The sequence below is a fragment of the Epinephelus moara genome, chromosome 10 (assembly GCF_006386435.1).
Source record: "Epinephelus moara isolate mb chromosome 10, YSFRI_EMoa_1.0, whole genome shotgun sequence".
Classification (NCBI taxonomy): Eukaryota; Metazoa; Chordata; class Actinopteri; order Perciformes; family Serranidae; genus Epinephelus; species Epinephelus moara.
Window position 1 is genome coordinate 18207851 of NC_065515.1, and position 22114 is coordinate 18229964.

At 40.1% G+C, this 22114-nt stretch overlaps 1 protein-coding gene across 2 annotated transcripts in view; it reads left to right on the plus strand.

Annotated features, from left to right (window-relative positions):
- Positions 1-22114, plus strand: part of LOC126396450 (arf-GAP with coiled-coil, ANK repeat and PH domain-containing protein 2-like) — a 72045-nt gene that overhangs the window by 33158 nt on the left and 16773 nt on the right. For both annotated transcript variants that reach the window (XM_050054539.1, XM_050054540.1), the window contains exons 7-11: positions 3186-3230; positions 3313-3408; positions 10204-10278; positions 19867-19979; positions 20465-20516. In XM_050054539.1, coding sequence (XP_049910496.1) covers positions 3186-3230; positions 3313-3408; positions 10204-10278; positions 19867-19979; positions 20465-20516 — 381 coding nt within the window. The remainder of the gene's footprint in view (positions 1-3185; positions 3231-3312; positions 3409-10203; positions 10279-19866; positions 19980-20464; positions 20517-22114) is intronic.

Consider the following 22114-nt stretch of genomic DNA (forward strand, 5'->3'; position numbering starts at 1 on the left):
TGCTTGAATATCTTTTTAGATCTATTCAACCTTTTTTTTGTCAAAGTCAAACAGAAGTCTTGTACTCAGACTTTTGTGGTAAAAACCTGCTCATGTATCATTGAACACATCAGCTGAGCCCTCGGTCTGTCCTTGTGGCCACAGTAGCACTGATGAATGCTCCAGGCTTCCTGATAAGGCAGCTGCCAGCCCTCTTATTGAATCTCTCTCCAAAGGAACAGACAATGCTGTATGGGCACAGCTCGCTCCAAAATTAGATTCTGAAAAGAAACCCAAAAGCAGGTTTCAAAATAGGTTTGGCAGTCTGCTCCACTGGCCCACTGCATAATCACTCGCTCATAAAATGAAGCCTGGCTGTGAGAAATTAGTTGAGTTTTATATCTTCCCTGTTAGTCTGCTTATAGGAAATCTATAAGCCCAGCAGCTAGCACAGCTGATTTAAATGGGTCTCTTGTAAAGTTTCGCATTCGGATAGTGCTGTCAGCACTTTTAAAATGCTGCTAACTTCTGCAGCTGCGCTTGCAGGAAACATGTGAGACGGGTTTCTGCTTTATTTTTTTGTTCTTTTTAGATTGTTTTTGTGGCATTTTTGCTTAATTATACAGTGCACAGTTTACAGTGACATGCAAGATGGTAGAGGCAGAGGAAAATATATGAGAGAGGTTGTAGTTCCAGACTTCATGACATTTTAAGAATCAAGCGTTTCTCTTTACCCTGCTGTGCCACGTAGAGCCAGATCATAAAATACGGAACTTTAATCTTCGGGTTTGCTCTATTGGCTGTTGGTGAGGCCTAGAAAAAACAACAGTTAAATGTTGTAACATGAAAAAACACATCACGCAGTAAAACAGAGGATACAGCCGTCTGACTTCATGCAGATGTTGTCAACACTCACATGCAGACCATTGCCTAAAATTTAAACACACAAAACACAGAAAATCCGAAGCACATTTACCGCTAGTGGAGATGAATGGGAGTTGTATGTTTACAAACTTAGCAAACCTGAAATTTCCCCCGCCTTAATAGTGACTAAGTCAAGCCTAAGTCTTGCTCAAACTTTGTGTGTTTGGAATCACCACAACTTACCAACCAAGTGCTCATAAATTTAGCTCGTGGCATTTGTGTTTGTTGACCCAGTAAAGCACTTTGCCAGTTAAACAACCATCGCTTAGAGGTGCCACTCCATTCAAAACTACTAATTGACTGTAATCGAGGGAAGGAGGGGGGCTTGTAAAAGTTGTGATGCGTCAGCTGCTGTGGCGAGGAGATGGAAAAATAAGCTTCGTCCCCCGGGTGGGAGTTACAGCTGTGTACAAACACAGAGTGTGGTTAGTGTTACCAAGGAAGAGGGCCTCACAACCTGGCCAAATAAAATATCCTGGGCCACAACAAGGATTTGAACTTTCATCCTTCTGTTTCAAATGTTTTTATTGTGAATCATCATTTTCAGAGATAAGAAAACATGGTGTTGCCATGCTTCTTTTTCATATTAACTAAGAGTGTCAAAAAGACATAGGAAGAAAACACTTTAATAAATAATTAAATAAATAGTCAAACAGCTAAATGAAATAAAGAAAGGGAAAACGGTAATTATTGTAATAATAAATGAATTAATTTTGCCATGTCTCTTTGTCATTTAATAATGTCAATGAATAAATAAAACCGATAAATAAAATAAATAAATTAATTAATTAATAAATAAGGGATAATAATAATATTAATATTAATGATAATAAATTAATTAATTCTGCCACGCTTATTTTCCATATAAACAAACATAATGTCAAAAGACATGGAAAGAACACACTTCAATAAATAAATTAAAAAAATAAAACATATAAAATAAATAAATAAGGGAGACTAAAAAAATTTATTAATTTTGCTATGTCTCTTTGTCATTAGATAATGTCAATGCATAAATAAAAATAAAATTAAATCAATTAATAAATAAAACCGATAAATAAAATAAATAAATAAGGGAGAATAATGATAATAATAATAATTGTGCCATGCTTCTTTTCCCTATAATCAAACATAATGACAAAAGACATAGGAAGAACACACTTCAATCAATCAATCAATCAATCAATCAATAATGAATAGATACATAATAAATAAATAATGTAAGGGAAAACAGTCATTATTATAACAATAAATTAATTACTTTACTATGGTTCTTTTCCATATGAACAAACATGTCAACAAGACATAGGAAGAGCACACTTAAATACACTCAAATAAAATAAATGAATAAGGGAAAACAATAATTATTATAATCATAAACTAGAAATAATAATTATAATAATTATAAAGGCTTGCATAACATCATCTCCAACTTCCTCTTGTCTACATATTAAAGAAAAACCCCAAACCTCTAACCCATAACCAGCCTCACTCCTCCCTCTGAACTTTATTCTTCAGTGGATCACATTCCTCATGTCCCTGCATTCTTGAACACAAAAAGGAAACCCACTGGACCCAGGTTAATGCATAAGCATATGTGTTAAATCTCATTCTGAAGCTGCCTCGCCTTCTACAGTAGCCAAATGCATTCACCACACCCAGTCAGTGACTCCGCTGTCACACAGGAGTCATTAGCTCCTGTCAGTCACAATGAAGCCAGCCAGCATCACTGACTGTATTTACAACCTGTCATTATTTATCTCTCCTCGGCAACATTACAGAAACCTCCCAGGCTAGATGAGCAGCACAGTGGTAATTAGCTCAAGATGAGGAAGTGTCTGTACCAAACACACACAAACACAGAATCAGAGAGACAGGCAGGAGGCTACAGTGAATGCAGCAGGGTAGTGTAGATGATAGGTGAGACAGGCTCCAACAGCCTCTCTGAGTTAAACATGAGACATGGAGCTCCTCCTGGTGTCCATACTGGGAACTACTATCCACTAACGCTCGGGGTGATGGTGCGATTTTTCTGCTTCAGTTCCACTCATTTCACGCTTGTCTGCTTTCTTTTATTTGTCCCTTTCCTAAGAAGTCCTTTTTTTTATTTCTTCTTCAGTATCTTACCTCATTTCCCCCTCTGTCATCTGTTCTTTCTTTCTTTCATTTTCACAGATATGTCTGGGACTTTTCCTCAGTGATTTCCTTATTTCAGTTTTGCTGAAAAACGTCAACGATAAAAACCCCTTCCCACTTCTCACTGCCTTATTTTTACATTACAGATCAATGTGCTACAATCAAAGAGACGATCGGAGATCCTGAAATCAGTGAGTATAATTTTCTTACATATCAGATGATCTGTGTAGCAGCCATTACCAGCTCTGTGAGTGATCACTGTCTTCTCCACAGATGTTGTCCTTCATGTATGCCCACCTGACGTTCTTCCACCAAGGATATGACCTCTTCAGTGAACTACAACCTCTGATGAAACAACTAGGAGGACAGGTACAGGCTACAGTGTACACACCCATACACACCCATTACAGGAAATAAGAAATGCTGTAACTGAACACTATGACATATGAGTTAGTGCAAATTTCATAATTGATATCAACAAAAATCAGTGATTATATAGAAAATATATTTTTCCTTCTCAGTATTATTCATTAGTCAACATTTTTACATCATTAATGAAGCAAGGTAATTGTGTTTTTTTAAGTAGTATTGTAACTTTACTACTTTACTTACTACCATTCAGACAGATGTTTTGTCATAATTTTTCGAATTTAGAGTTTACATACTAGAGGCATGGTGCTACAGTGGTTAGCACTGTCACCTCACAGCAAGAGGGTTTCGGGTTCGAATCTAATGGCCATCTTAGGCCCTGTGTGGACTTTGCATGTTCTCTGCATGTCAGTGATGGTTTGCTCCAGCTTCTCTGGCTTCCTGCAGGAATCCAAAGACATGCAGGCTAGGTTAATTGCCCGTAGGTGTGAATGTGAGTGTGAATGGTTGTCTGTCTCTGTGTCAGCCCTGTGATAACCTGGTGACCTGTCTAGGGTGTACCCCGCCCCTTGCCCAGTTACAGCTGGGATAGGCTCCAGCACACCCTTGATCCTGAACCAAGATAAGCAGTTACAGGAAATGAATTAATGAATGTTACATATTTTACATTAATTTGATGTTGGAACATATTGAACTCTGTCTTAACGGTTATAACTTCAGTATTTTTCAACCTGGACCCTATTATTACTTTAGTTTTTGTGTCTAAATTACTAATGGAACAACAATTTTTTTAATTGATATTGAGCTAGAGTGTTGCAGCCAGCAGCAGTGAAACAGGCTACAAAGTAATGCTGTGTGGCAAATGTGCAATGTCAATTTACGTCCGCTGAAAGTGCTTGTTTTTACACTTACAGGCTCAGATTTTTATTATAAGTGTCTGACAATGTTATGTATGCAACTGTCCCCAGACTCGTTTTAATTTTAGCACGTATAGAGCCAGCATATTAAGGGTTTATATCAACCAAACCAGAGTTGATGATTGTTGGAACAGTGGAAAAACAAAACAAGATGATTTTCCTTAGTTTTATCTTGTTATTGTCAAATTTGAATGAAGTATGTTTTATGATGATGATAAAATTACTGTGCCTTCAAATGGAGTCTGGTGGGTTTGGCTTTGGCGATTTTGGGGCTGTTTCTGGTGAAACAAAAAAGATCTATCCCTTTAGGAATCCTTTTCATAATGTTGTCAGACCCTTACCATGACAATCTGAGCCTGTCAGTGTCAAAAACAAACACTTTTAGTGGACATACGAGAGTGCATATATATGCTCACTCCGAGCATATATATGCACTCTCGTATGTCCACAACTGGCTGCTACACTGCAGCCAGTTTCACAGCTGCTGGATGTAGCGCTCTCGCTCAGTACTGGACCACTTTTAAGAATTGTTTTTTCCATTTGTCACTTTGAGTTAAAAACACTGGGAAATGGGGTCTAGGTTGAAAAAAATAAAAAGTTACCCTTTGACTTTGTCAGCTAAGAAATTAATTTGGATGGGTCACAATTTGTGTTTCTCTTTTTTCCCCATTAATTTAAATTGAAAAATAAACACTAAGCTAGTCGTGGGCGAACACTCGCAGTGTTATTAGAACATACAGTATAAACTCTTCCAACAAAAGCAAACATGAGTCTATTTTGAGCAGAGTAGCGGAATAAATGTTGGCTAAGTTTACATACCAGCGCTCTGTGATAAACACGTTTTTATTACAGAGACAGGGACAATATTGTTTAACAGTTTTGCTGTTCAGGGGCTTGTTTAGAGATTGGAGGGAGTTTTTCAGGTGATCAGGTGAAATGTTACTTTTGGCCATCTTCTTAGTTTGTGCGCAAGTGGTCGTGGGTGTACTCTGGCATCATTAGGGAGCAGCACAACTGCACTTTGACCTTCTGCCTTCACCTCCAGATGACCTCCCTCCTGTCTTTGTGTTTGTGTTGCTATCCTCTGTGTGTGTATATGTGTGTGTCTGTGTGTCTGTGTGCATCCTCTGATAAACACAGCCTTCCCTCTGAGCCAGAGGATGGCCCGAATGTGACTTTAAGATGATTATCACTGTGGAGCTGCTGTAACAGTGTGCAGGAATGAGGAAGAAAGCAGCCAGAGGGCTGGGAAAAGGTTTTCCACAGTCAGACTCATTGACAGTCAGCTGAGCGTACACAGCAAAGGAACACGAGATTGATTCCTAAAGTTTGTGGAATATAAAGTCTTGAGAATGGAGCAGTAGAAGAGCTGAACGAGAGGACGATTTTGCAAGACCAAGGAAGAAAGGAGTCCAGACACAGAGTGGGAAGCTGGAGAGGAGCAGAAGAGTAGAGGGAACTTCTTAAGAGAAAAGTGTTACTTGTAAACATGTTTTTCTGATGTTTGAACCGACAAAAAGGAACCAAACCATGTTTTTTATTTGAGAAACAGAAAAAAAGACAATTTTGGAAACCAGATCTGAAGAGTTGGGACAGTGGTCCTCCAAATTGGATTGGAGAGAATGGTGTGGTTTCTAACCCTCATGCTCTGAAGTTGGAACCATCTGACGTTGGTACTATCAAGAAATTGACAGACAGAACCGAAGAGCGCTGGGAAAAGAAAAGGGGGATGACAGGAGCCACTTTGAAAAGCAGATTTTAGGAGGGGATAAGAAGCAGAATGTAATCTTCTCAAAGCTAAAAGTGATTGAAGTAGAATGGAAAGGCGTGGACTGTAAGCCCTCAGCACTGAAAAGGCTGCGAGGATTGTATGAAGAAAAAAGGGAGAGAAGTGCAAAAGACTGTTTCAGAAACCAGATCCTGCAGAGGGAGGGAAAGCGAGAGATAGAGGGTTGGTTTCAAGCCGATGAACAACTGAAGTATAACTGCGTTGTGCGGATCCTAAGCCTGTCGCACTGAATTTGGAACAGTACAAAACTGAAAGGAGAGGAAGATCAGAGGCCGAGCTGTGGGAAGCACTGACAAGAGGATTGTGGATTATTTCTTTTCTCCTCTCCGTCATGAAGCTGAAGAAGGTGGAGAGGCTGTGCAGGGAGGTGTGGAGGAGCTGTCAACAGGTCTGATAATGTGACTCGATGCCTGTAGCCAATAAAAAAAAGATCAAGGGGGGTAAAATTAACACAAGACACTAGGCATATCACAGAAACTACTTTTGGTGGACGACTTATTGTCCCAGAAATAATTGCGATAAACAATATTATTGTCATTTTAAGACTGTTCAATGCCACTGACATAATATATTAAGGGCAATGAACTTTTAACTCTTAAGAATATTCACTGGAGAGGACGAAAGCAGTGTGACCATATGTATTGATGCGTGAACACCAAGTATTGATTTTTTTGTTTTTGTTTTATAGATTATTGATATTTTAAATACAATTTAAGCTCTTGGTAGCAGACCACAAAAATAAAATAAGTTGCTTTTCAAGTCCACTAGATATATTTCGCTGCAATAAAATTGACTTAAGTAAGATGAATGGACTGAAAACTTTATCTTATTAGGTAAAAACAAATGTTGACAAAATTTTCCTATAGGGACATAATTTGCAGTTTAAAAAAATGGTGTTAAATTGTAATATATATCATCACAATACTCAGCATATCGTAAAACGTTTAAAATTGCAATAATATTGTATTGCAGCTTAAATATCATGATAATATCGTATCGTGGGACCTATGCAGGTTTTTTTGTTGTTGTTTTTTTCAGTTCATTCGACTAAGTGTTGCATGTAGGCGCTGCACCCAAGTCTTTTAATGGTGGGGAAAACCTTGCAGTTTATTCTCGTATAACGTTAACCAAATGTTGGTGACATTCTTATGTAAACAAATAAGCATCGGAATATAAGGGCATTATCGTACGATGTATGGACATGACCTCGATAATTTTTGCTAACCTTGATTAGTTGATAATGTAATTATCGTGACAGAGACTAACAAAATGCTCGTACATTTTGGTCTTCATCTATTTTAAAAAAAATTGAGCTGGTTTCGTACTCTGGCTTGGAGTTAAAGCAACGTACACTACGGTATAGGCCCTTGGTTATCTGGCATGGTATTGCTACAAGTGTTTTTGCTTGGGAACAGGAGATAGACTAAAAAAAAAATTATGAAAAATATTTAATAAAAAACAGTGGTCAGAAGAACACAGGAAGTTGTTGAAGTTACACACAGTAGTTGCAGAAAACCGAGGAACTGTTAATGAGTTACTCAGGTGGTATATGGATAAAAGCTTAGTAACTGATATAGAAGGTTACAGCAGGGGGGATTACAGGACACTTACATTTCCAACCAGCACTGTATCATAACAATGTGGGCAGTATGTGTAAATGAACTGTAATCTTCCCTCCATCTTACTGGCACCCAGATCTCCCTGCTTATCTCTCACCTCACATCCAGCGAATTCTTACTGGCTCCAGGACTGTTCAAACTACAGATTATACTCCTGCATTTTTGTTTGCCCACCATCACGGACACAAAGAGCATAGAAGTGGATTGAGAGAGAGCCCCCCTCTCTCTCTTTATCTCAGACCAAATTCTCATGATACCGTAAAACCAGGCAGTGGTGATTAAATATAAACCAAGATTCTGTTACTATACTGCCCTTTTCTTACCTACAATGTCTTCAGAAAAATATTTTAGAGCACTGTTTGGCTGTAATATGAGAATTTGGGACAGGAAGTGGGCATCATAATGTTTACTGTATTGTGAAAACGGAGGCTTGAATAGCTGAGATGAAATGGTAAAACTGTTACTGCATTGCCTTTTTCTCGCGTCAGACGTTTTCAGAAACTTATTGTAGCTTACTGTTAAACCGTAATTTGAGATTGTTTGTTACCAGTCGGCTGACATATAGTTTTCTACATCAAAACATACAAGCCCGCAGTACGTCACCCACCAGCGGGAGCATTCATTGGTCCGGTATATTATGGTAGTTATAGGTTCTCTAACTCTTAAGCAAAAGCTAACGCCACACAAAAGACCATCTCTCCAGCAGTAAAATACATCTTTAAACATGGAAATATTATCTGGGTTCATATGCTTTGTTAACCTTTTAAACTAAGATTGCTGTTGGTCCATTTTGAACATGTTTGAATGACCACTTGATGATGATTCATGCCACTTCTTCCACCTTTGCCTTTGGAAACAGCTGTACTGCCTCTAAATATAAAGATAATCTGCTGATTGCCCCTTTCCATGACACAGAGCCTCAGGGTTGAACATGTGCTGAGTGAATATGTTCATTCAACAGGATGTTTTGTATCTTTTCCATGAGTCACGCAGCTTGTCACTACAGTTTTACAAGTCCAGGCAGATCAGAGCAGAAGGCCGAGTGACCATCAGTGTGGTTCTGTGGTCTGTAGGTGACAAACAGACACAGTGAAACATCAGAGGTGTCTGTCCTTGCTGACATCATCGGTGGGGGCTGCACATGTAAGATAGATAAGATGTTAAAGGTAAGGTGAGTCACAAAATGTGCAGAGATACAAATGCACACACGTACCTGTGCAGATACAGATAGGCAGCATGGACTGGACTGGACAAGTCTTTGTGGTGCGACAGGGGAAAACATTTCCCATCTGATGTTATCAGCCTGCCGTCCACCCATTTCCTCTGCAAACAAAACAAAAGACCCGGCTCCCTCAAATAAAGTCTTCTCTAAAATTTGGATCACAGCATTTTTGTCATATTTTGTCATAAAACAATATATTCAGTGAAAGAAAACACAGTGAATTAAGCAGATAATAAGTAAGCTGTTGTTTTGCTGAAAATTTCAGCCGTTAAAAGCTGCAATACAAAACTTCAGCGCCACCTGAATGGAGTAAACTGTTAGTTCCGCCCTCTTGTATCTCATTTGGCACACTGACTTCTCTGTAACCCGTTATTACGAATTGCCATTTAGCTTAAAGTTGTGGTACAGTAACTGGTGTCTGTAAAACCAAAGCAGGCATTAAAAGCACATGATGAACCCAGCTAATCTGTAGTAAACATGCAACACTCATGTTTCATATGCAGACACCGATCCTTGTGTGTTTGAGGTTTGAGACGCAATGATTTAGGTGAGATGGCGGCCACAGACTAATCACAGCTGTGAGGCAAACTGGCACATTTTCGGCATCCCCCCTTTGACCTCCAGCAATCACTGAAGTCCTTTTTTAATTTTTTGCTTTCATCTCTGCTCAAAAGATCCGTTGTATTCCTTTGCACATGCGATGGTTACTCACGGGGACGAGGAGAATCAATCACCCCCCCATCCAATTTCACACATGACGAAGCCTCCACAGCACGGTCCATTTTGTTTGGAGGAGAAGGCCTGTCTTGTCTCGATGTAGCCCGTAGAAGAGTTGTTTATTCGCTGGAATCATTTATGCTCTAAAAAATGGAAAGGAGAGCTTCTGTGCACACATGCTTGCAAACACCTTTCAAGTGCAGGGGGAAGAGAAGGTTCTCGTTTTAATGGCCCAGCGTTAACTTGTATGTCTGTCACACCCACTCACCTCTTACTAGCTTTCTCTGTGATTGTAAGGTGCGATAAAGGTTGTTAACATGCAGGCAACAAAGCAAAACATTCTGACACATGTTGGAATATGGTTTTATTTGTGTTTGTGTCATTTTGGGTTTCAGTCCTTTTGAATTCACCCTAAACAGACAATAGGTTTTCTAAAAACAACAACTTCAGAATGCATCTTAAATTGTTGTGTGCACTATTTTGAATTAAATATGCCTGACCAGGAGGTTTGATTCTGCTCTTCTCTTGCAGTTGGACCAGCTGGTGGTGGATGCTGCCAAAGAGAAGAGGGACATGGAGCAGAAACACTCCACCATCCAGCAAAAGGTAACACACTTTCGTAATATAGTCCCATCTTCACATGCACACTGTCACACTTTGCACACAAGTCACAAAACAATATCTGGGGGCACAAGTGCTGGCCCTTTACACTCTGTGCTCCAAGAACAGTTGAGCAAACTTCGAACACCTCATTCAACTTTCCCCTTTCCTGTTATACCTCACTATGCTACGTGTTAGTTAAAAATATTGAAAAGAAAACCAAATTTTAAAGATGATTGAAAGATGTGGCTTGAGGACTGTCTCAGTCTTCACAGACACATTACATTGTATACAGTTGCATCTTAACAGTTTGCTAATGTTAGCAAAATGCTAGCTATACAGCTAGCTAACGTATAGCTACATCAAGAGAAGTTAGCCTGATGTCAGATCACCAACGTCAGCCTTGTTTGCTTCCTCCTTATTTTTGTGGTATTGTTAATTCATATCGCTTAGCTTTGTTCACAAAGGTTAACACAGTGAATATATCCTTCCATCACATGCTGTAGTCCTTGTTGTCGGCTTCTTGAAGCTATGTTATCTGACACCCAGAAACTATCTAATATATTTTATGCTTCTTTTTGTCAAGCTTATCAAACTAAGTAACAGTAACTAAGGGCAGTCAATTGTGAATAGAAACCATACATGACAACTTGATCCTTCCTTCCTCCACCCAGCAACCTGAAAAACGTACTCAGTGTATGCTCAACATGACCAAGTCTACTCTGAGCCTGGATTTCTCCTGCATGTGTAGTGACTTACTGTCTGTCAGATCCCACAAAGCCTTTCTCACTGCATACAGGCCTCCTCCCATTAAAGGTAAACCCACAGCACTCTGCTGGGATCTTGCAGGACTTACCTTTGTACCCCACGGCCTCTTGTGCTCGTAGCCCTCTGATCACAATCTCTTTCATGGCTACCACTGCTCACCTGCATTAAACTCTTTCTGAGCACTATGCTGCCAGAGTTGGGGTCAGCGTGATAAAGTATTACAAACTTTTGGTATGCTAAAGCACTCAGAATGAGTTAATTGGGACAAATCAATTATTTTATTTCATATAAAATAGTTTGCCCAAGGGAGCGTTCACATATTAAACTATCAATTTCAGCCATTTACTGTAAGTTTGTCATTTGAGTGAATGGAGGTAGTGCTCCGCCCTCAGGTGTAAGGTGATCCCTAAGGATGATCTCAGCCACACACCCATGCATTATTGACAGCCGACGGAAACCCATTTCCACACAAACAAGGTTGAGTTTCAGTACCGTCCCATCTCTGGTCAGCACCCATGCCAAACTTAATATCCCCGATGAGTCACACTTGTTGATATATTGCCTACCAGAAAGGCAAACCAAGCATGTTGACAAGAAGTGAAGTGAAAATACATTTGCTAGTCCTTAAAAAACATTTGTGCCTTCTGTTAATTTTGGACACTGTTCTCATTGAGCTTTGGGAACCCACAACAGAGTAAAAGTTAAGCAGGATGTGGGATGTTGTGTTACAATATGTGGTGATGGTAAATTGCCCTTAGCTTTAATTGTATATCATGCAGCATCATTAAATCCAGACACCATCTGCCAGCTCTTTACCCAGCTGTTGTCTGCTGGGCTTCTGTTAATTTGTCTGCCTGTCAGTGACGTTCATTTCAATCTCCAACTGTATTTTAGTGGCACATCTTCTGAGATGTCGTCCTTTTTTCACCCCTTCTTTTGTCCTTTCCTTCTGCTGCTGTGTAATTTTTTGTGTCTGCCTTCTCCATCTTTGTTTTTCTTTTGCCTCTCTCCCTCCCTGTCTTCCCTCCTGCTCAGTGAGTGACGGCACGTGTGCCAACTTCCGCCTGTCCTTGAGCACCTATCCTCCACCTCCCCTCCCTCAATTTATCTGGATGCTATTTATATGTCGTCTCACTCCCACTGCTCTTTCTCTCTGTTTCATCTGGCTGTGTACACACGGACACTCCTAACCAACTGTCTCTTCTTTTCTTTTACTTCTGCGCTTTCTCCCAATCTCTTCTTCTTCTACTCACTTCAGGCTGCTCTGCAGGTAAGCTGTGTTACTCTTCCTTTCTTCCCCTCACTCTCATCACTGTGTCATGTCTGCATGGTGGGATAGATACTGTGCACGCTGTTGTAACTGCTTTGACTCCACCTCTGCAGCTCACGTCATGTGTAACGAGACGAGTGAGCCGGTTCATCACGAGGTTAAACTGATGATATGATGCCATTTTGTTCGTGGCAGCCATCACATGTGTCCTTGTGACTTTTGCAGTCAGTGTATATAAGTTGACCTCAATTCATTAATCAAATTAAGACTGTTCTGACACTTACTGCACATGACTTTTCATACTGTATCATGCTGCTTGTTGTGTGCTCAGCTGGGCTCAGCTTTTTACAAATGTAACACTAAAGTCTCTTTCATATCGGCTTCCTTGCTTAGGGCAACGAAGCTGGTCTTTGTCACACTTCTTTGCAGTTATCTCTCAGAGGTTTCGAGGTGAATGAAGCAAAGCATGCTAAGTGCGGTGGAAAAGAAATGTAGTGTTCTGGCATATTTGCTGTGGACATTATCAAAAGCAACATTTGCTGTTGAGATAATTTGGTAACACTTAACAATGGCTTCACTCTGTCAGTTTAACTTGTGTTTTACAACACAGCAGTGCTGCATTATTTAATGAAACACCACATTAATATTTCCCCAGTGTCGCAGCTCAAAGTGCACAAATCACCAGGTTGGAGTGTAGCATCTTTTCCAAAGACACTTCATTAAGTTGCATGTCTATATAGACTCTATCTGCTTCTTAAACCCTTCTTCTTTACCACCTTGCAATAAAACATACAATGTGGAGTATAAGTATAATTAGATTGATCTTATGAACTGTCTGGCCTTAGTGACTAGTGCTGTCACTTGCACCAACATAAACAAAACAGACTTCTACGCATGTCTCTGACTCCTCCTCTTGCTGTTGTAGTTGCGATGGTGATGCAGGTTGTTACTCATGTTACTCATGATGGTGTCCTCATTGTTTGCTGGTTGGAATATGTGTGAAGGCTGGGCATACTGTCAGTGCTGTAACCCTGGGTAGAGAAGTATGTTATACCTGAGTGTGAGCCAGAAAGTGAGTTTTGAAAGCCAGAAGTCTTGTTAAGTAATTGGTTAATAGCCATATCAGCCCCCATCTTTTTATCTTGTGTTATAATGTGCTGTATGTCACTTGACACGAAAGCCTGTACGTCTTGCCCCTTTTAGGATATTTTTTCATGTCTTTTCATTCCTATTCACACCGTTGCACACAAGCCTTTCTCATTATTGTGTTGATGAAACCTTCCATCCTCCCGGGAGTTGAGGATGTGTTTGTATGCTTCCTATCTGCCTCTGTGCAGCAGAAGTACTGTGACCACATGGCATGACAGCGTAGCAGTGGTGCTACAGGAGAGATGGACGGGCTGCTGACTTAAAGATTTTCCTGTCTTGTCTCGTAAAGAAATAGAATTTGTGTCATTGGTTTTGAAATGGCCATGGTATCAAAATGGTCTAATTGTTGTTGTTTTTTTTTAAGGATAAGTCTCTCATTCAGCATCGCTAAATGAGTAGCTGCTTTATTAGCGCACACACGAGGGAGACGAGCGAGTTAGGGGAAAAGCTGAGTGCATGTCTGTTAAAGTGAAGTCAGTATAAATGTTTGATGTCAGAGCTCCTCTGCACGGTCCACTTGATTATTCTAACCCATCAGTCACACCAGCACCGCACACACACTCACACATACACACAGGTGACCTTCGCTTAGGCCTCAGGAGGAGGAGGAGCAGCGGAGGCAGTGACGAAAGTTTTGACAGACGTACACAGCCACAGGAGAGGAGGAGGTGAGGGTTTGTAGAAGAGACAGGCCACACTGCTTAGAGTGACACGCTGCCACTGCGATGCCACACAGGAAGACTTTGAGATAGTGGAGATTCATCGGCCTCACAGGGAAACATTCACACACACATACAGGGGCTCACGCTCCACAAAGTCTGTGAGAAATGAAGATTTTCAGCCGTTTTCACTATGTCTGGTATCTGGTGAGTGCACCTAAAGGAGAGAGATTGAGGTAGAGAATGTGTGTGTCCGTGCATGTGACAGTGTCTCTGTGCCAGAAGCTATTTATAGTGACAGTCTTTGTTTATGTTTGTGTTTCTGTAGTGTGATTGTCTGTACGCCATTTTTATTTAGACAAAACTCCTGTGTTATAGCATAAGGAAATACACATTTTTTTTTCTCTGTGTGCCGTTCTCTTGCTGTGTGTGATATTTTAGGAGGTGACTGAGCTCGAGTCTTTACCTGACTGCCGCAACTTTTGCGCTTGGAGGTCGACCTCCGTACGTAGAGTCACCGCATCGATTTCCATCTGACTTCCGCTTTGTAACCCTACCTTCCCCCTGTCTGTCACCTCCTCTCCTCTCCTGCACACGCTAAGAGACTGCATTGCAGTGTTTGTGTAGATGTTTGCACCTATTGTCTGTTTCCTCATTTTACAGTGCTACACATGCATCAGTGTTGAAGTGTCTTGATTATGCAGCATGTTTATTTTGATGCCTCATTGTTGATGCCCGTGTCTCCGAGAGTGAACTCAGGTTGATGGGTTGAAGTTAGTGAATGGTTTGTTGCTTTGCAGTCCATTGTCACTTTTGCTCGTGGGATAATAAATGAACACATTTCTGTTGTCAGGCGAAAACCTCAAATCACTTAGTTTCAGGAACTAACAACAACAGCTTTACTTATAGTTTGACCACTACCTGTTTTTTAATATATGTAACAGGGTTGGAGATCTTTGCCAAGGCCCAAGCAGTCACAGAGATTTCTCAACCTATAGTTGAAACAAGAAAACCAGGAAGGTTTTCACATGACAGCACAAGTGTTGCACTATACTGTATGTGTTTCATTCTGTGCTCTCAGTCATAAGTAGGTATTTCTTTGTGTGTGTAAGATAAGGTAAAGTAAGGTAAAACTTTAATGTCCCAGAGGGGTAATTTGAGATACAGACACACAGAATCCAGTATCACACACTGTCAGGGGTAAATCATGGACAATTAGTGGTCACTGCTGGTTAGGATAAGTAATAGCAGATGGGACAAAGGACGATCTGTAATACTTAGTGCTACAGTTAGGGGGGAAAACCTCTGCCCTGATGGAAGCATGTGAAACTCAACATAGAGGTGATGTTAAAAGTCTGAGACAATGGACCAAGCTTTAGAGAGTGTGTGTGTATGTGTGCCATTGAATGCACACCTTTATCATTATGGTTGGTGTTGTCATGTTTCCGGAGTAAGGCTGAACCGTTCATGATTTCAAAGTTTAGTCATAACATTAACATAAGGATTCTGAATCAGCATTTGAATACTGTGCACTTATTTTATTTATTTATTCATTTTTGCATGTGTATTCATTTCGGTTTAAACCCAGTATTTCTTTACAGTTGACTTCACTAATATTAGTAGTATTATACTATTTGTAGAATTAGATTCCACCCATGGCAGTGTGGGATTGTTTCCAACTTGTGTGATTCCATTAACTCTTGAGCACTGAAAAGTTCAAGAGTCAAAATTGAATTAAAAAAGATAGATGTTATCCTTTCCAAAATTACCAACATGTTTTTATCTAACAAAATATTCAGCTTCAATCTATATTTGTTAGTGTTCTTTCAAAACTTTCAAAATCAACATTTTCAGTGCAGTCACCTGTATTAAAGGAGCTATATGTAAGAAATCTAAAGCAAATAATCAAAATCATCCTAATATGTCACAGAGACTAAGGAATAATGTTCATATAACATACTGATCTCACTGACAACAATAGTACAGCCAGAATATTCACATTTAAAAAACATTTTTACAGTCTGCAAATCATGTTTATGTTTTGAAACAAATCAGTCTCCAGCGTGCCGCTGTCCAGCAACCTCGAATCTGTAGGGGAGGGGGGGCGGACACGACTCGCGGCAGTATTTTGAATTTGGCCACATTCTTACATACAGCGCCTTTAACTAGGCGGTCTAGCAGCAGTCTAACAGCACAATAAATTACTCTTTTGTTTGGTTGAAGAAAGTTGATTTAATAAAAAAAGACTAGCTCATTTTATCTGATGAATCACTTTATTTAAATTGAGGATTTTGTTTGAGGATTTTTTTTTCACTTTTTATGTTTTTTCAGGGTTATGACATCACAAAATATGATGATAGACATGCAGCTTCATTCAAAAACCTTAATCGAGGCTTCAAATATAAAGAAAAATGACATGCATTACAGCCTTAATTGTTTCCTTATTCAATCAGGCATCATACCAGTATTGGGGTTCAGTGAAAAATGCATTTTTGTGACCTAAAAAATGTAGTTATTCGGTCAATTGTAAGAATTGTGCGACCCTTTTGTACTCTCAAGGTTAATTTGATCCACCTTTTGGAAAAGGTGATTTGTTGAATGCCTGGAAGGGTATTTCCATTATCTTTCTGTTCAGAAGCTTAATACAGACACAGTTTGTTCCCCTTGTGCACCCAAAATAACCTCAGTTGTCCCAGTGTATGTCATGCTGGAAAATTGTGTGTGTGTGTGTGTGTGTGTGTGTGTGTGTACGTCCGCATCCATCTGATGCACCATGCTATCACTGGGCAGAGGGGTTTAACTTAAGCTTTTGCTCAGGTTACATTTACAGATCTAACCAATAGCACAATGTGCATTCACAAACAGACAGCGTGCAGTCATGCACTAGAAGTAATGCTCTACGTCAAACACACATACAATATGTTAGTCTGACTGTTGAGTGTCTCTGTAGGCAGATCTCTTCATTGTGGGAGTCTGCAACATGCAGATTTTAGGTTGTTGTTGTTGGATCTTTGCACAAGAGCAGTTGCCAGACTTACAGTTTATAAAGCATACATGTACAGATTAGTGTGAATGTTTGAGTACACTTTATTGAAGGGTGCTTTCATCCTCATTTCTAGACAAAAGAAACTGAAAAGAAAATCTAAATTGTAGTTAGGCTTGAAAATATCACATAGAAAAGAAAAACGTGGAGAAAAACAAAGACATAATGCAGCCAAACTTTAATAGTTTCCTCCACTGAGTATGGGAAGGTGTATAATCTGTATGTATATGATTCGTCCCCTCGTTATGAGCATGTTTAACATGATTGCTTTCCAGGAAGTAAACAGGAAATAGTAGTCATTGTCACCACCAGCTGAATGACTGAGGTCATTTCCACTTAGCACATGTTGACGTATTTAACTTACAAAGTTCACTCTACTAGGGTTTGTCTGTGATGTGTTTTTGTTTATTCTGTAGTCTGTTAAGTGTTTTGGTCACAGGCCAGCAGTTTGTGCTTTTTTAACATGTCAGAAACTATATCATAACATCTGACGGGATAATGGTCAGCACGTATGCATGTAAAGATGCCGTCCAACAAATGAACATTAGCTGTTTAACGTAGCTGTTTCAGTCCACCGAACTTTTACTGTACACAGTAAATATGTCTCTCAAACGCAGGAGAGCAGGGTTAAACAGTTTTTTTGTTTCGTAATGAGGGACAAGGTGAATCTTTTTCTGTGTCTCTGGATGTTTCTGTAAGGACAACGGAGAAGGTGATTCCAAAGCTCATCGCAGTAACACATCTAGAGCTGTAATTGGTTGTGGCGATGGTGACACTCGGTGTAAATTGACTCCACAAGGACACACACACACACATGCATGCATCTTGGTGTTCAGTGTCACTTGAGGCTGAGAGAGCGGGAGGGTGTTGGGAGAATGTGGCCGCAGCTCAGGTAGTTAAAGCTGGACTGGCCACGGGGGCCGTCCCATGACAGCACACCAGACTGGGTTACAGCAGCAGCGGCAGAGTCAGCGAGAGAAAGGATGCATGAAAGCTCACTTTGCAACTCTACTCCTTGGAGGACAATAACTAACTCGCTAACTGCCTAGCTGAACATCTAACTAATTAAAACCTTGAAATGGCCTCGTTATGTGCAGGTTTCATGCCTATAGGGTTTGTTAATGTGGCCTCAGTCCCTGATTCAGGGATTGTTTATGTGACCCTCTGAGTATGTGAATTTAACTTCATCAGATGGAAAGTCTTAGTTTTATTTATAATACAGATATTATTTTAGCACATTATATATTATTAGGACAAACCAGATAGGTTCTGAGATATGTTATGTCCCCTCCCCACTTCAGAGACAGAGGGAGATGTGGATGAAGGAGAAATTGAAAGAGTCTGACGTATTTTAGTGATGTGGTGTATGACTGAACATTAGAAGATGATTTTTTTTTTTTGGCTTTTTGCCTTTACTAGATAGGACAATCTAAGTGTGAAAGAGGGGATGGCATGCAGCATAGGGGCCACAGGCTGGAATTAAACCTGGGGCTGCTGCGGCAAGGACATTGCCTTCATATATGGGACATCTGTTCTGCCCACTAAGCCACAGAGCGTTCCAATAGATGTATTTTAAACCTCCCTTCTCAGGCAATACGTATAATTGCAAAATCAACCATAACCGTGCAACCATCAGCTGTGTGTGTGTGTGTGTGTTGTTTCTATCTTGTCCTGTTTGTAGTGTGAAACATCACTCAGGTCAGTGACTACTTTTACATGCACAAAATATTCTGGCTTTTGCCCTTATTCCAAAAAGACAAGATTTCCTCCAAGTTGTTTAGATGGCTAATGAAAAAGACTATTCCACTAATATTTATGTTTACATGTACCTGTGTATACTCGTGCCCTAACGAGTTGTATATCATGTCAAAATATGGGAAAGTGGAGCGACTGGGGCCACCTGTGCCATTTGGCCTCACGTTTTCCACTGGTGGCAGACTTGTTTGACGGTGTGAACACAGCCTCCCTCTTTAATTTCTTCAACCACCTGTTTGAATAAGATTGGCGCTGTGATATCTGCACACATCCAAATACCTGTTAATATTCAAGTCTTTGAAAATGTTTAAAAGTAGGATTGTTTCTTCTTCTGGCTAGAAATGTGGACTTTTCCTTTGAGCATGCATCTCTACCCCAGCCTTGTAAGTTGTTGGCTAGTTGGTCTGTGTATGGAGCATGAACATGACAACGCACAGAGCTGACCGTAAACAGGCAGGAGGGTGTGTGTCGCAAACTGCGGTAAAAACCCCAATTGAGACACATTCTCTGAATGCGCTGTATACATGTCGCAAGAATGCTCGTAAAACCCCAATAATGCCTGCATATCCCACATGTCTTAATCAACAAATGATTCATTCGAAAAAAAAAGGCCTTTTTCAGAATATGATGTTCACATGGGTCGTTTCAAATTCTGAATATTGTCATATTTGGAATAAGGGTGGAATATTAGCGTGCATGTAAACATGGTCAGTGAGAGAAGCAGCTGAGAAGTGCTGCTCTGTACAAGGGCACTTAACACAACTGAGACTGATGACACTCATTTGTGACTCTGCGAAAAGTGCTGAGTCACTGCTTACCCTGGAAGAAATTGCTAGGACCAAAGAAAAATATCAACATTTTTAAATGCTAATGTGAAGATTTGTATTTTAACATGTTTGACTTTCTTTCTGTCTGTCTCACCTTGACGCTTTTTTTTTTTTTTTTATCAGGACTTCTCGAATGACGACACCAAGCTGGAGTACAATGTGGATGCAGACAACGGCATCGCAATGGAGGGTTATCTGTTTAAGAGGGCCAGCAATGCCTTCAAGACGTGGAATAGGTACGGCAGACACAGCTCCATTAGCATCTCTATGAATACATTTAGAATTCAATTTAATGATAAGGAATCTCCATAGTGGGCTGATTGTGGGTTCAGGAGGGCAAAACCCACTCATCAGAATTCAGAATAGAGATGTTAAAGCTGCTTTTCATTTTGATACCTGATGCAAGAACTTTAGAATAATTCGATAGGGATTTTTTAATCATGGTCACAAGATATAATTGGGTTGCCTGCAGAAGGAAGAGGGTAATTCTAAATTGAGCTGTTTGTATTTTTTTTCTCCAAAATGTACATTAGGTGTAGTTTTTTAGAGTATTGTAGTTTAACTGTATTTAATACACCTGAATAAATGTGTCTACTTATCAGCTCTCTCTCTAGACATCACCATCCCTCTCATCCACACTAATATTACGTCAAAGCGTGTTATTTTAGGAGCATCAACGGCAACAGCATGTGACTTTGTTTTTCTTGTGACCTCCTTTCAGGCGTTGGTTCTCCATCCAGAACAATCAGCTAGTTTACCAGAAGAAATTTAAGGTATGTCAAGTGACTCCCTGCACGCCGACCACAATCAAATATGCATGTGTTTGACTTCCAGCACAAATAAACCCCCCATGTATTTTTAACAGGGTGCTTCATTTAAGAGCTGTAGTAGGCAACGGACGTTTAGTGTAGGGTAAGCCACAGCTGTGTGTGAAGATAAGATGTAGGCACTACACAGCTCCTACATTCTGGAAAAGTCACATTCTGCTCTTTTTCTGAACTACATGTAGCATCCATGTTAAGATATATATTTTTTGTATTGTATAACACTGAAGAAATGCTTGTGTGTTGAATTGTATCACCTAGAGCAAACATTTTTGCTGCATTTTTAAAGCAGGTGGACTAATACAGCTCGTAGCTTTGTTAGACACATTTTGTATTTCTCTTAAAGGGTACCTAGCGGACCCTATTTTCCAATGTTTTTGTGCCTAAGTGACAAATGCTGCCAACGCTACAGCAGGCAGCAGTAGAACAGGCTGCAATGTAACATGTCGACGAAAAGTGCTTGTTTTTGTCAATGATAGGCTCAAATTGTTGTTATAAGTGTCTGACAAGATTGTGGAGAGGATCCTGCAGAAGTCAGTGTTTTTGTTAAAGAGTAAGATCATTTTTGTTTAACCAGAAACAGACGCAAAATTACCATTGCCAAACCCACCAAACCATCTTTTTTTTCTTTTTTTTCACTGTTCCAGCAATCACTCTGGTTATTTCAATGTTCATATTGAACATTGTTCAATATGCTGGCTCTAGGCATGCTAAAATTACTATTTATATAACTGGACTCTGGTGACTTTAGTTTTAGTGATTTTGTGGCTGTTTCTGGTTAAACAAAAAGGATACTCTCTTACAAAACAGTCTATCTCTGTGGGGATCCTTTCCATAATGTTGTCAGACACTGAGGACGCATTCACACTGGCACTATTTGGTCTGCTTCAAACAATCCCTGGTCCGCTTCCATGGATAGTTCGGTTCGTTTGGAGTGGTCTAAACGCTCATTCGAACTCTGGTGCAGACCAAATGAGTGAACCCTGGTGTGCTTGAAAACTGAACCAAAGAGAGGAAGTGAACCAAAGAGAGGAAGTGACGTAGAGCACAGTGCATTTTGGGTAGAAAAAAAACCAAAGCCAACAGCGCGAACCGGGAGAAACAGAGGTAAAAAAAAGTTGGCAAATGTCTCGTGGGCAGACGTGGATTAGTGAGGAGGTGCAGGTGCTTACCCCAAGATTGCATAAATTTGATGTTGCTCCATTGTTTTTGTGGTTTTTGTGATTTCCATTTTCGATCCTGGCCAATCGATGAGCCAACAATCTGAGCCTGTCAGTGGCAAAAACAAGCACTTTCACTGGACTTAGATTGACGGTGCACATATTCCCTGAGTGGTTACATTGCTGCTTCTTTTGCGGCTGCAAGCTGCAGAGCTTTCACTCACTTGTTCCTGTTAGTTACTTAGACTCAAAAATGAGAAAAAAAAGGGTCATGGTTGAAAAATACAGAAGTTACCCTTGAAGCACAGTATGGAAAACACATCTATGCAAAGCTGTTCATAGTCAAAGTCTGTCATAGAGTCTGTGATCACCACTGTGTGCTTATGT